This window comes from Dicentrarchus labrax, unplaced genomic scaffold (genome assembly GCF_905237075.1).
Source record: "Dicentrarchus labrax unplaced genomic scaffold, dlabrax2021, whole genome shotgun sequence".
NCBI classification, from domain to species: Eukaryota; Metazoa; Chordata; class Actinopteri; family Moronidae; genus Dicentrarchus; species Dicentrarchus labrax.
Genome location: NW_026136718.1, coordinates 7,394,058 through 7,409,439, shown reverse-complemented (window position 1 = coordinate 7,409,439; position 15,382 = coordinate 7,394,058). Strand labels below are relative to the sequence as shown.

The window sequence follows — 15,382 nt, the reverse complement described above, 5'->3', positions numbered from 1 at the left end:
TGCAAGGCGATAGTAACCTTGGCATTCGCTGAGTGCCACCCTGGGAGCCTCCTGGCACTCTGTGGCATCATTCAACCTCCGCAGCCCCTGACTCGTACCTGACACATCCAGGTAATGGTTATGATGGATGTAATGGAGTCAGGTTCATTCCTAGGGCGTACGTCAGGTATGAAACTTAAGGATTTCTGGCCGTGGTCCAGTGGAGGCACTGGGCTTCCATCTCCATATCATTTCCATTTGCCCTGCATTGAAACTAGTGAGCTAGTACGGAGGATTTTGCTGCAGTCTCATCAATATACTGTAGCTTGAATGTGGCAATATACAATGATGTGTGATCCGTCCAAAATCAAGCATATATTTAAGGAAGAGATGTACCTTCTTATATATTTCAACATTATTCCAAGTAAAATCTCTAGTTAGGTTGGTAAAAGTTCAAAGTTCACAAACACTGAAATATCTCCAGGTGCTTATGTCCCTTGGTGTCACACTGGAGTTTGACAGACACGATGCACAAGAGTTTATTCGCATAGTAGCGATTGAATCTACAGATCCTAGGTGCCAGCTCTGCGAAACAAGTTTGACTGCATTCACTTGACTTTACAGTAGCCCTGTTCAAACTTGGACAACCAAAACAAAAAGAATTTTACACCAAAAGCTTTCAGGCTTGTAAAGTTTCTCTCCTTGGCATCCTGTGTGGTGTCAGTCTAAGCCCCCGAGGCCATGACTCATGGTGATAGAGCCAGGTAATGGATATGATGGATGTTTTACAGTTGGGTTCACTCCTAGGGCACACACTGAATAGGTTTTGCAGAGAGACTGATCCTGACACAGCTCTCGCAAGGAAAACAAGGATATTTAACCTCGTGGTAACCTCCAATTTGCTAATGGGTTTGGACTCCGGACAGAAAAAGCAAAACAGTGAAATGGGAAGTCCTACTCAGTGTGAGCTCTGGATATTCGTTATTAACATTCATCTTAATAGATCATATATTTTATAATGTGTTGTTTAAACTTTGCCCTTCTCTGGTTGTCAGTCACTGTCTGTCCTGTCCTGATGAGGCAGACTAGTTGAGTTTTTGAGTGTTAAACTCTTTAATAAATAATACCAAAGAATGTTTTTTCTGAACTTAACTTATTTTCTTCATAGAAATACTTGAAAGCAGATTTTCAGGGGATTTAAAACTATAATAGGCTGCCAGATTGTAGCACCACGGTCCCTGACCTCATGTTAGCCTCCGTAAAAAATTATCTGAATGAGTTTGACACAGCCAGATAAACAGGTTTAAAAATTGGGAAGAAGAGAGTTGAGGTCTCAGAATCAGAAGGGTATGTGTGGGTTTATGGGTGTGTGTATATGTCGGTGTGTTTGTTCTCACCTCCACTTTGTGTGATGTAGCGCACCCATGGTAATGCCTGGTAACCGCTCTTCTCTATGATCTTAAGGTAACGCACCTAGGGAACACAGACAGGTTAAATATAATTATTTTTATAAACACATTGATGACCACCATATATAGTCTGTATTTGGAAAATGATCCTACTTCTAAAGCTAAATACCATAAATAACCATTTCAAACCCATTAGATTATCTGAAAAATTTATTTTACAAAACTAAAAATGCTGTTTTTCTTAGCTCACAGGCTGTTTTTTCTTAGGTGGTTTTCACAGGATAGGAACAAAATGAAACTACAAGAACCTCCTGGACTGTGAGAGGACTTAATAAGTTATTTATTTAGTTTAGTATTAGTAACGGCGATTTGCATTCATTTGCAGTGCAGTTATGTGCCAATGTCAAGGAGTACAAGCAGAAATGACAGTTAAAAAACAAGGAAGTAGGACTAAAGAAAGACTGTGTAATGTAATGGGTGTTAATAAAGAGTCCAACCTGAATCCCAGACACAGTGAAGTAGGGGATCTCAAAGTTAACTGTGATTGGTCTCTTCGCTTCCAGCTCTTCACTCTCCACACTGGGTAGCCCAAAGTGCGCCCGCATCATGTACTCCTTACCACCCTACACATGCCAAAACAGAAGAGAGAGGCCACAAAGCTGTTACTGCATCTGGTAAAACATTCATTTGTTCACAAAGACTTTCAGATAGCACAGTTTAGTTTGTTTGATGAGTTCTGTTCCCAGGTGTCGAACTCCAATTAATACAGGGTTGTTTTCTCTAAAAACAAAACAAACTTTATACTCAAGGCAACGTGGGACTACCGTCTCATATCAAGGTGAATCAGATATCAGTTTATGAGATTTAATCTGGCAAACATATCTAGGCTATAAACACAAAAAACAGGTTAATCATTCTTCATGCAAGAGATTGTGTAACACATCATCTGAGTCTGCTAGTTTGTACTTTGGTTTTACTTGTTGCAAATCAGTTACCATGTAGACTTTTAAGTCCCTAAGCCTTAGATTTAAAACCACTATTCATCTATAACTATTATTATTTAAAATGTATTGATATGTAAGGATATAGTCTTTAAAAACAGATTAGGTTAGTTTTGAGTGATGACCTTTCTAAAAAATTATCTGGACTGTGTGGGTGCTATCTTATCAGTTTTGATTGACAGACAGAAACGAAAACTTTCTCCTTGGAAATAACCAAAACTGTAACTTTGGCAGATAATTGTGTGTTCATGTAGGAACTTGGCTGTCACAGTAAGAAGCTGATTGGGAAAATTGATTTTTCAGAACATTTTATAAACTGAAAATGTTTTTCAAAAATGTTTTTTTCCTTGGCATTATACAGTTGCTGTGGAAAACCTTATTATCCTATCCTTGCCTACGGCTGGTAAGAAAACATTTCACTTTGTGCACAACGTACCCAAAGCCAATAAATGAGAAATCTATAAAAGATGTAGATATTCATGCTTATAAAATAGCTGATGGCAAATGGACGGATTTCTAAAAGCTTTATACTCTGTCCCCATTACAGGAGGATAATGTTTGTAGATTAGGGTTGTAAATAACTAGACAGAGCTAAGGGGCTGGTGGACTGTAAATGAGTGTGTTTATCAGTCTCTTATCACAACAAGCCATGCTTCATCCTTCTTTCCTCAAACAAACATTACAAGTTAAGTATGGTTTCCTGTGAGAATAAGCAGTTTTATAGTGTCCAAAGGTTGACAGTGACAGAGAAAAATGCACTACAGAGTCATACACGGGCTGGATAACAATACATCACCGGTGATGGTGATTCTTAAGCCTCCTCGACAGGCTGCAGGTATAATGAATTACTGAGGGGATGTCAGAACTTGACAGATAAAAGGAACCTCAACTGAATTAATGCTCTAAGAGTTTTTTTAAATTTCCTTTTGAAGTGTTAATGACAGCAGGCACTGACGACAAAACAGTGAAAGGAACAGCAGAAAATGGAGGGATAAGATGTGATCCTGGGTGTTTTTTTGTGGGTGGGGAGGCTGATCATAATGTGATAAAAAGCTGCTGTCTAATACGTGTCAGAGTCAAAACGCAACTTAATTTTTTGACACTGGGGCGGGTTCAAGCTTGTGTAGATATCAGGTATCATCAGGTGGTGGAAGAAGTACTCTCCGATCTTTTTAACTGGTTATGAAATAGTAAAATCTCATGCTGATACCTTTATATGACATACAGAACAAGACCATCAGCAAGACAATTTTCTATACGGTTATTTTTAAAGCCCGCCACCGGGTCAGATTTGGTCAGCTGCCCCTTGAAATAAATGAAACAAGGCGGTGGGAACACTACAGCTTCAAAATGAAAATTCCTTGTTGATGCTTTAGTAAAAGCAGCAATACCACAGTGCAGAAATACTCTGTAACAAAAAAAGTCCTGCATTTAAAATTGGACTGGAAAAATGGCTCATTTCAGAATAATGTTTAACATTGGATTATAATTACTGAAGCATTAATGTGTTCACTTTAATGTAGCAGCTGGTAATTTCAAAAAATTGACATACTGCTGAATAGCTTCTGAATGCCCCCCTGGGAACAATAAATTATGATCTAATCTTAATTTATGATAATACATCATCATTTATTTGTTGATTATATTTTGTATTTTTAATCTGCATCTGCAAAATAACAAATCAAACTAAATGTATCAAATATATTGAGTGAAAACTACATTAATTGCCCCTGACCTGCAGTGGAGTAGAAATATAAAGTAGCAGAAAAAAGAAAATACTCAAGTAAAGTAAGGGTAACTCAAATTATATAGTATTTGAATAAATGTTCTTAATTACTTTCCACCACTGTGTATCACACTGATGCTGCTTTGCCTTTAAATCCTGATAGTGGTGAAACAAGATCCTTCTGTTCTGCAGCATCATCATGTACTAAATGTATTTTAGGTTAGAAACTGGGATATTTTGCCACACTAACAGGGAAAGACTTGATGTTCCACTGCACCACGTTCTTCTCGGGCACCCACTTGGTGCTGCCGTTGCTGGTCTTGAACTTAGGTGAGTCAGCATCACTGGGAACTGGCACCAGAATGGACACATTGTTGGCAGTGGACCGGCTCTTAAACTGACTCCGAGCCTGTGGAAGGTGACAGAGGACAGAGTTCAAATGTCATCGTAGACCTTTATGATAAAGAAAAGAGCATGCACATCCAAATTCAAATCAAGGAGGTCTTTGTGATTATGCACACTGCAGCTTGTTATTTTTGAGTCTGTGCAGCCGTCACTGGCACAAACAGATGGTAAGCGGTAATCCACCTGAGAAGTATGTGTCATAAATACTAAATACGTTTCAGTGAAGGGTCTAGACGGGTGGATAAGAACATGGTATGTGTGTGTGTGTGTGTGTGTTTGTGTGTCACTTATCATTACCTTCACCTTGATCTCCACACGGCTGTGAGAGAACTTCTCAATCACGCTCTCGATCCATATGAGAGGCTTCACCTGTCAGCCAGGGAGAGAGTGGACAAGGTCAGAGGGGCGAGAACAGAACTGAACTGCATCACTACAACACACATCACCAGAGTGACACAGTGGAAAGGACAGAGAGAGATTGTGTTTTTACAAGGGAGGCAATAACTGTTTAGAAGGCTCGCAGTTCACATAGATTTCAAGAGCAGCGGCCCCACTCAGTATCCTTAAGGTCACTGGGCAGCATGTATACGAGCATGTCAAGATGAGTGGCAACACGTGCCAGTGGTAGGTTAACTGAGCCGTTGTTTACTTTAGTTGTCATTGTAACTTGGCATTAACATGAGTGAGAGTTTGATATAGTTGTGGAATCTTACAAGTTAATACTTTACTACAAGCAAATGGAAGCTTTCTTGGTTCATAGATTGGTTGTCCACTTTATTCTGTTTTGAGACTAATTACAGCGGAATATATCTGATGTGGTATTCACTTTTATAGGACTTTGTTGATTGTGTGTTATTATAGCTCACTGATTCTTAAACTATGGTACGTTATAGTACATGGGGGAATCGTTGAAATATATTTTTAAAAATTAACTTAGAGACATAATACCATCAAAATTCTACAAAATGAATAATGTGATATTGCTGAAATGTCATTTAAAATAAGTTTTGCATTTCCTGTAAAATTTTGTCACAATATCAAACTCCTACATAGTCACGTTAATGCACGATTTACAACAATTTGCGACTTTGAAATATCAGTAACTGAATAGGGTCGGCCAAGGCTACTGTATTTGAATTGGTCATAATGGTGGTACTTAGTACGATAAATTATTAACAGTAAACTTCACTGGAAGTTTAATCAAGTACACAAAAATATACAATAAAATAAAATATCAAATATTTTAAACATGAAATAAGAAAAGCAAGTATCAAAAATATATCATATAAAACATTTCTGTACCACAAGATTTATTTACATATTTGCCAACATATACGTTAGTAGTACCAGTATATCTGTAATAAGGCAATATCAGGCAACTACCAAATTATTGGTTATACGCTTATCATAATCACAACCTTACTATGAGACAAATAGGATATGTGTTCTTGGTGTTCCTGCTATGTAGGTCGACTGAGTGTGCGTGTGTGCATGTGTGTGTTAAAGGGAGACATTTGTCTGTGTGTCCTACTCACTGTAGTGTTGAGGCGGTAGGACATGAGCTCGCTCTCGCCGTCGGGGGGGATGAAAGAGATGGTGCGGTCGTTCTCGAAGCGTGACAGACGGACACACTGATGAAACTTCACATCCTCTAGCTCCACTGTCTTACTCTTTTCTCCTGACACACACAAACACACACACAAACAATACACACACAGAAATACACAACAAAAGATTGAGAGCCTTCCACGCAGCCTTGGGGAAATCAAGGTCAAGGTAATGATGACTGACAAACATTCATTCAGTCTCTCACACACACACACACACACACACACACACACACACACACACACACACACACACACACACACACACACACACACACACACACACACACACACACACACACACACACACACACACACACACACACACACTTTACACGCAGTGTGCGACCAAATCCATCTGCCCTCTTCTTGTCCCCCACTGAACAGTTATTTAGCTGCCACACACAAACACGTAAACACACAAGCACACACACTGCCTGTCTTCAAAGCCTGCTGCCATCAACTTCTCCTCCACTGAAGCCCATTCAGCTGCCTCACAAAATAAATATTGTACTATCAGCCAGAAAAAAGTACACACATCTCTTACTGAAATTATGAGATGTTTTTTTTTCATTACTCTGCCACCTACCACACTGATGTAAGTCTTTTGTTATGGTCTTATTTTGTGAAATAACACCTAGACGGAAGTCTTTATGCGAATGGGAGATTTCGCGCTGTTTTTCAGACTAGATCATTAGTAATATGACTGCTAAAGCACACTGCCATTTATGTCAGCTAAGGTGTTTCAAACCTGCCAGACACAGAGGAGGAGATATTAACCCGTAGTCTAGGAAATTACAGATGCCCAATAATTTCCCAGTTTATAAAGGTAACATCTTCAAATTCCTTGTTTTGTGATTAAATTTGTGATATCTTACAATTTACTGATAAAAAGGAATACTGTTAAAAGTAACAAATCCTCACGTTTGAGAAATTTGCTTGATAAATAAACTGATTTATTGAACAACCAAATAATTGTGATAACGCAAGAGTATAGTGAACAGTGGGTTTTTAAAAACATATGTTGGTGACCACTTGAGCAGTGCTCTGCCCTTTATCTAACCTATACTGGAGTACTACAGAGGCTACTATAGACAAAAATCAGCAGACAGTGTCCACTAAATCCTTTCCTTGTTGAACAAAATTAGACTTTTTCAGACAAATCCTCTCACGGGTGGAGTAAGAGTGCAGCTCTGTTGCAATCGGCAGTTAAATACGCAACCCCCTTAATGGTGGCATCTGTAGTCTGCTGGAGAACGGCCGATGTTCTCCTCCTCCGTGGTTAATGGAGGGTGCTGAGTGGTGGAAAACTGCTGTAATGACTGTGGGCCTGTGGGCCTTCAACTAAATCTTCCATTCAACCGTCAGCTAAAGCCTGCCTCACCTGCTCTGAATGCAGCCCTGGACCAGCACTGAGGCCTGTCGGAGAGAATACTGTATGTGTGTGTGTGTGTGTGTGTGTGTGTGAACTTGGGTGTATTTGTGTATGCAGCTTCCTTGTTCATTGTTCTCCCTCCTGAGTGTGTGTACGTGCATAGGTTTATGTACATTTGCTTGCTGCTTGCTCGGTTCTCTATTGATTTTGCTTTTATGTGTGTATGTGGGTGTGACATTTCCTCATGAGTGAGTGGGGACTGGCTGAGGTGAAGTCTAAGGAGCACAGCACTCCTGGAAAAGCAAAGCAGGGAAGGCCCTTTGGAATGTCTTCTATCTCTCGGTTTCTGTTTGTTTTTATGTCAGGAACACACTAACACACTTCCATGCAGCGTTATCAAGAAGACAACAAAGAAAGGTCATGTGGGACACTCTCTGTCATTGCAAGGACCTCAGGGGCCAGAAGAAGAGACAGATGTGTGAGTTTGTGTATAGTGTGTGTGTGTGTGTGTGTGTGTGTGTGTGTGTGTGTGTGTGTGTGTACATGTCAGGTGAGGATTGAAGATGCAGCAGTGTCCCCTGTGATTCACCTTTTAAAGCTGCTCTCACCTGTTTCTGTGCTTTTAATACACAGCAGCAGACAGGAGGAACCTAATCGGTTTTCTGTCTGCTGTCGCACATTAAAAAAAGAGACACGGGGAACTGTTTTATAATGACATTTGTTAAATGTTTCGGTCCAAAGCATCTTACAGTGCTGTGATATCACTGAGATGGGTGGACAGTTTAAACAAGTCTTCCTAGCTTTTAAAGGTTGAAGGTACAGGATACAAATTATTTTCTCAATAGAATATTAATCTGCAACTCTTTTGAAGGAAGATGAATAATTTAAGTCATCTTTCAAGCAACAATGCTAAATATTTATATGTTCCACCTTCTCAAATGTTAAGACATGATGGTACAACTGAAAATATCTGCATTTTGTACCGCCGGTTAGATAAAACAGTTTTTGCAGATTTTACCCTAGGTGTTTTTACTAAGACAATTAACTGGATTAATAAGATTAATTGATAACATTATTGTTGATAGTCCTCACATTTTCAGCTAAGAACCTTTTGAAAAACAAAATCTCTCAAACCACACACATCACATCCGCAAGCTTCAAACAACTCTGATTAGTAATTAAGATTAATCTTAATTAAGGGGAATGTGAGCAGGTGTAGACACTCAGGATATTACGGACCATATTTTAGATCAAACTTAATTCATCTTGACTGAGTGATGTCTGAAATAACTCGCTTTTTGTGGGCAGTGATTTCATGCAGCTGCTTTTAATTAGAAAATACTATGAATGTAACTTGTATGACTTTTCTCTCAGTTCCCTGTAGTGACCATTCTGGATTTCTGCCAGCAGAGGGCAGTGTTAAATGATTTATACTCTCTCACGTTTTGGCTGTATCCAGCTGTGATAAAAATGTGCAGATCAGGCAAATATGATAAACACCAAATTTCTGCGAAATGATATGTAAAAAAGTGCAAGTGCTGAGGAGGAGAGTGAAAATCCCATTTTAATATTTGTATAAACATGCAGTGTGTGTGTGTTGCTGTATCTGTCAGTGCGTTTGTTTGATCATTATTTCTGATCATTTTTTCTGAGGATATGTTATTTCCCAGACTGCAACACACAGCAGGGGGATTGTGGGCTGCATATACAGGATATCCACAGACCCTCACCTTTCATCTGCAGGGCTGTAGCCTGGGGTGAGGATTAACTCAGACGCAATGAGGCTAGACAGTGATAGAGCCTTTCCCCTTCAGTGAGGAGCGGCAGGGGGGATAAAAAGTAGGCAAAAGAGAGGGAGGAAAAGAGGGAGAAGGAGGAGAGGGTGCAGGAACAGACGAGGAGAGATGTAGCAGTGGGAGACATTACTGGGAAAATTGGGAAAGTAGGGGGAGAGGAGAAGGAAGATGAGGAAGGATGAAAGCTAAGCTGGGTGAGGGATTTGAAGAAGTGAGGGGGTTTAGACAGAAAGAGGAGCCGAAGGTGGAAGTGTGAGGGTGAGTTCAAGAAGTGGAGAGTGAATAGACGAGTGCTCAACTGTCAACCAGTAACATATTTACAAATCATTTTTGCCATTTAAGAGCTATTCTAGCAATTTTTGAAGCAATTTTGGAAATGTATATATAGGATGAATTATTTTAATTAAATTTTTTTAAAAAACATTGCCTCTATCAAAAGTTCTCTATCAAAAGATGTCCAATTCCTTTCACAGTTCAGTGTAAAATAAAGTGAACCAATTTACAATGTCCCACTAAAAGGGGAGAGGCAAGACCGATAATGGATGAACTTATAACGCCTATCTGATGTCACACATGCATACCACTCCACTTAAACTACTAAACATTGCATTTTTCAAGAAGCAGCAATAATTCCAAACCAGGGGTACATGCACCCCAGGCGCTGCATCAGCTGTGGAAAGACTGCAGCTCAGCCAAAAATAGAAATTAGGATTTGATTGAAAAAAAAAAAAAAATTAAAGATGGTTCTGCCACTCCATGTGATAAAATACTACAAATGCAAACTTTAAGTAAAGAAACCAACTATTCCAGGATCTCAAAATCAACTTTTAAAGAACACATTTTGCAAGTGACAGGTGGTGTAGATGAACGACTATGGAGCTCATCTGACAGAGCCGTGGGGGCACGTCCGACAAAACAAAATTGGGAACAACGGACCTAAATAAATGCCAACATACACCAACATTTTAAAATAACAAGCAACATGTTCCACTGAAAGTATTTTAAGTTTTAACTCTAACTCTTAAATTATCCACACAGACTTTGCCAATTTATCACATTCGTTGAATTTGATGTCAAGTAAACTCTACTGTTTATGTGACTATTGCTTCCTCATAAAAGCTTTTACACATATAACACATGTTTAACTACATACACTGAGGCAGACTCACTGGTACTTACTGCCTGTGATTTCAAACAGCACTTTGTCATTGAGGCCCAATCTGAGTTCAGGCATCCCCGACAGGACCACTTTGAGCTTGATAGTGCCCACTATTTCACTCCGCAGGACGCTGCCATTGGCGCTCACCTACAGACAGAAGAGAAAAGCATTATATTAAACAAGAGAAGTATTCATTTATGCTTGGAGAACAGCTGAATTCTGATCACTGTTTTTTTTTATTGGCTATGATATCAGCTTTACAGTCAAATCTGCCCAAAGTTAACCAGAAAATACACAAACTTTACTGTTAGCAAATGGAAATGTGCACTTTAAGTGACTTTATTTTGATAATGATATTCTACAGCTCAGTAGTAAGACTCCTAATAAACTGGGAGAAATAAACCAAACAACTGATACTCAGATAAGCCACTTAGCAGATACACACAGACTGAGGGATATGACTGAAAAGCTGTCAGTATGCAGTGTAGAAAATGTGAGCAATGAGTCAATGTAAAAGAGGATGAAGAACCTGTGCAGACATTCAATAAAAAAAAGTCCCTGGTCTCAGAAAAGGAAGTGGTAACTGTAGCTCCCCAGCAGTGGTTAAATGCCTACAACTCACCAGTTTCCCTTTGACTCATCAACCTAAACCTGCAACTGTATGTGGAGTTGTCCTTCAGGTATTGCTTCAAGGACATGACATTTCAGAAGAAAGTAATTTCTCTTCCTTTTAGTTCAAAAGGCACAGCATGTAATGCAAATCTGTTCTGTTTCTTTAGCTGCAGGAAATCTGAGCCCTTGTCTGTATTCCTCAGTTGTTTTCTTTCTCTAAATGGTTTTCATGTAGACTAAAAATATCACACTATCACACTGAGTAGTGATTAATACATTGTGTTAGACAACATAAGGTCAGGGGGAGGCAACTATAATAACTATACAGAATTAGAAGAATATAATTGTCTAAAATAATAATGCAATGTCTACCTTTCCAGCAAATTATCCCAGTCATAGTATTTATTGCAACAATGCATGGGGACATTTCACAACATCCTTACAAAGTCAGAACCTTTTACAGCTATTACAACATTATATGTAGATAGAGAACATTTCAAAAGTTGAAAGTGTCAGTGTATTCATTCTGACTTGCAGAAAAACCCGATGTGCCCTAATATATTTGGTCTGCTTAAATTACTGACTAAGCTTTGGAATATACAACTGTATACAGTAGGTATCTCCCCACTGCACACAATGATGAAACATAAATACCACAAAATATTCTATTGCAAAAGAATAGAGGATTGTTGAGACAGCTTCCTTTGCAATTCAATTCAAGGAAAGAGGAAAACTGTTTGGAGGAGTCAAACCATTCCAAAGTTTTGAAAGACAATTTTAGTACTGACACACCAACTTAGCCTCAAGGGGCCATCTATTTTAAACAGAACTGAAATGATTGAATGTCACTTTTAGAAGATGGTTAAAACAATGGACGATAAAGAATGTAGAACTGATACAGATCTTATATGCATATGACTGGATGAGTCAGACATATGTATCCATGACTTCCTGATTTGTGTTTTCTATATGTATATATATATATGTAGTTTTGCTTCTTGTGACCGTTATGTGAAAACATTTGATTTAAAAACTAATAAATACATTAATATAAATATCCAGTTTCTAATTATTGATGATGAATGATGACAGCAGACCATTGTTAGCTATGCAGACTAAGAGTAATATATTCTTAACACAGGTAAAATATCTAGATTTATGGTGTTTAGTTTGCTCAGAAACAAGCAAATACCTGACAACCTAACAGATTTTACTGGGGCTGGAAGAGTCTTTCCATCCTCGCCACTGAATGAATAATGTCCAAAAATAAATACATAAATAAACCATTCTCTAGCAGTTATCTACAGTATGTTGCACCTTTGTAGGAAGTCTGCAACATACTGCTGTGTGCAAAATCTACTTCACTTAACTACACAATTATATCTGATTGTAAATGAAGGACGTTATATTTATGAAGAGATAAACCTCCACGGACATACTGTATTTGCAAGATACGCATGATTCCCACCAGCAAGGTGACTGGACCATTTGTGCCCATAAAAACCTCATTTTGATAATGGAAGCAGCCTTAAATTGCTCAGGCTTTCTACTAACATTAAATAACCGTAAAATGCCACCGTAGTAAATATCATCGATAGGTTGATAAGAGATGATGGAAGTAATACAAAATGAACCATCAAACATCGCAAGTCTGGGATTCTTTCTGTCTCCTTGTAGAGACAAATCTTTTTGAGAATATTTTTTAAGAAAGTACAAAGCAACAAACAAAGCTGTCCTCACCAGTAGATTTACTGACTCAATGACGTCCATGAAAACTTCATTTTTCCTGTACTTGATGCCCTCTGACCGCCAAGACACAGCGTTGGTGACGGTGGCAGGAGGTCGAGGAGCCCCGACCTCTAATTTATGACCCTGCTGGGTGATGTACCTGAAACAGACAAAGGCAGAAAGAAGTTGTGAGAAACGTCAAATTTCAAATTCAGTCTGTGATCCTGCTCAGTGGAACCCCTGAAAACCCATGAAGTACATTCATCAGGATAGTTTTAAAACTGAAAAGGTCATAGTCCTTATTAAGATGCCTGAGAAGGAGACAGAATTTCCAATTTCTCTGAAGAAATATAAATAGTAAATGGCAACAAACAGAATATGTTTTATTTGTTTGCAACATGAACCCAATTTCTCTTGAGGAATGTTTTTTATATTTTGTATTAATTACCCCTCATGACTTAAAATAAATGAGCTATTCCAGTGTGAATAAATTAAAGAGGCTTGATATTTATGTTGTATGAAGACTATTCATGGGTGTAATTGGAAAATGGAGATTTACATAAACCCATTGTGACTGTGGCCATAGATAATAATGTGACTTACATGGATTTGTTTACATGATATGTAACAAAGTATGGCTTGGGCAAATAACCCCCACTCCCCAGCATTGAGGGTCTTAAAGGGCTTTGAGCCACCAGGAGATGCTAAAACACCTTTAATAGGTTTGGATTCTTAAAAGGTTTGAACCTTTAATGGGAGTCCTTTCTTTAAGAAATATTCTCAATTTAGTTTTGTTGATGGGGGCAAATCTTCAGTCAGTGTTTACATGGGTTAAGATGTAGTGATTAAGATAGACTAGATAGGATAAGGGTTTTCAGTGTTTTGATGCTCATTAAACCATTTAGTAAAAAAGTAGAATTGCTGCCAATAGTTTTAGGAGTGAAATCTTAATCCAACATGAGTTTTGAAACTGTACATGCCTTTTATAACATGACAGATACCGTACAATTTAGGAAAATCTCTGATATTGCTCAAATGAAAGCTGGTAACTTTAGTTGAGTTGAACAACTGGAGCAAAGCCTTTGTGGCTAGTTCAACTCCACTTAGGTATGCGCATATCCACCACCTTCCTTGTGGTGCATTCAGACTGAAATCTGAGGTAGTACAAATTCTGAAAGGAAGACAAAAACAACTGATGCACACTTCTCCAAGTTTTGAATACTTATTGTGTCACTGAAAGCCAATGTACAAACTGTAAATACAACCCTGAATTACTTAAAAATTGATATCCTGAAGATGTTAACATTAACCAAAAACATGGGCAAGTAGCATACAGTCAGTTTTTAGAGCTTTTTCACAAAAAAAGCTGCTTTGCGCACCTAGAAACAATGCCAATGAGAACAGTGAGAGTGAATCAAGACATTAAAGGCAGTAAAAACCAAAACAATGAGCTAAATGTGAAAGTAGAAAGTACTATATAGAGCCCAGAGAAAACTGGTGGGAGCAATTCTTTTCAAATTATATGTATTCAGTTGAACCATTGTTATCATAATAATGATGACTGGTGCAGCTGTAGAAAATATAATTAGATTGATAATGAGTGTGAGTGTCCTATTCTCCATTAACGTCTAGCCTTGACTGTTCTCAAAAACACGTCAATTCACCCCATTCATACATTATATTTATCAGTTTGTTTTGTCTGTTGTTCTGATCTGTTGATCGATCCATCGATCCCCTCATTCACTGTACTGCACTGCAGGTTGTTTCTTAAGGTTAACCAGAGAGCCAGTTTGTTCCAACAATCCTGCATCCAGGGAGACATAATGACTCATGAGAATAGGAGGGAGCTGTACTCAGATAAACAACATGTGACCACGACTGTTTTTACCCAAAACACCTGCCCCCCGTCACTGTTTACTTCTCACTGGCCTCGTTTCCACAGCGGAGCTGTCTTCTAATTTATGCCACCCAATGTTCCCTGGAATAGGGACAGTTATTTTGGGGGTATTAATTCTTTTCATGTTTTTATAATTGACAACTTTATTTATATATACACAAAAATAAATAATAGTCATAGGTTATTACCCTGCAAATGACTGCCAGGTGATTTTTAAAGTAACCTGGACAGGCATTTAAAGAAAAATAACAGTGCTTTAGACACTGTTGGTGTTTTTTTGTTGGTGCTGATGACCTGTACTTAGACCTACTCTGGAGAAGTGGCTAATATTAACAAAAAGACCGGATACAGATGTTTTGCAGCCATGTGCCTTAGATCTACTTAAATTCAACTCCATCCATTGTGCAAACCGAAATACACACTAATATTTTATAGTGCTTCAGTTGCCCCTCACCTTTTTCCTCCCACAGGCCTGAGCATTTACCCCAAAGTCAATGAGTACCGACCACATGTCCCACATGAATCTGCTGATATTTTAATAACTATCTGTTTGGAAATTCTGTAGCCCCCAAAAAATCTGCCAGCAACAAGGTGAATGAAGTAGTGCCACAACTAAAACTGTGTTAATGCAGACAAGGTGGCACAGTTAAATCTTGGTGCTTATTTTGGAATGAAATGTAACCATCAA

General features: G+C 38.5%; 1 protein-coding gene across 2 annotated transcripts in view; it reads right to left on the bottom strand.

The window, feature by feature from the left end:
• Positions 1–15,382, bottom strand: part of ap1m3 (adaptor related protein complex 1 subunit mu 3) — a 30,327-nt gene that overhangs the window by 3,581 nt on the left and 11,364 nt on the right. For both annotated transcript variants that reach the window (XM_051376051.1, XM_051376052.1), the window contains exons 5-11: positions 12,810–12,957; positions 10,478–10,604; positions 6,056–6,198; positions 4,818–4,889; positions 4,366–4,524; positions 1,886–2,011; positions 1,377–1,452 (exon numbers count right to left, since the gene is read on the bottom strand). In XM_051376051.1, coding sequence (XP_051232011.1) covers positions 1,377–1,452; positions 1,886–2,011; positions 4,366–4,524; positions 4,818–4,889; positions 6,056–6,198; positions 10,478–10,604; positions 12,810–12,957 — 851 coding nt within the window. The remainder of the gene's footprint in view (positions 1–1,376; positions 1,453–1,885; positions 2,012–4,365; positions 4,525–4,817; positions 4,890–6,055; positions 6,199–10,477; positions 10,605–12,809; positions 12,958–15,382) is intronic.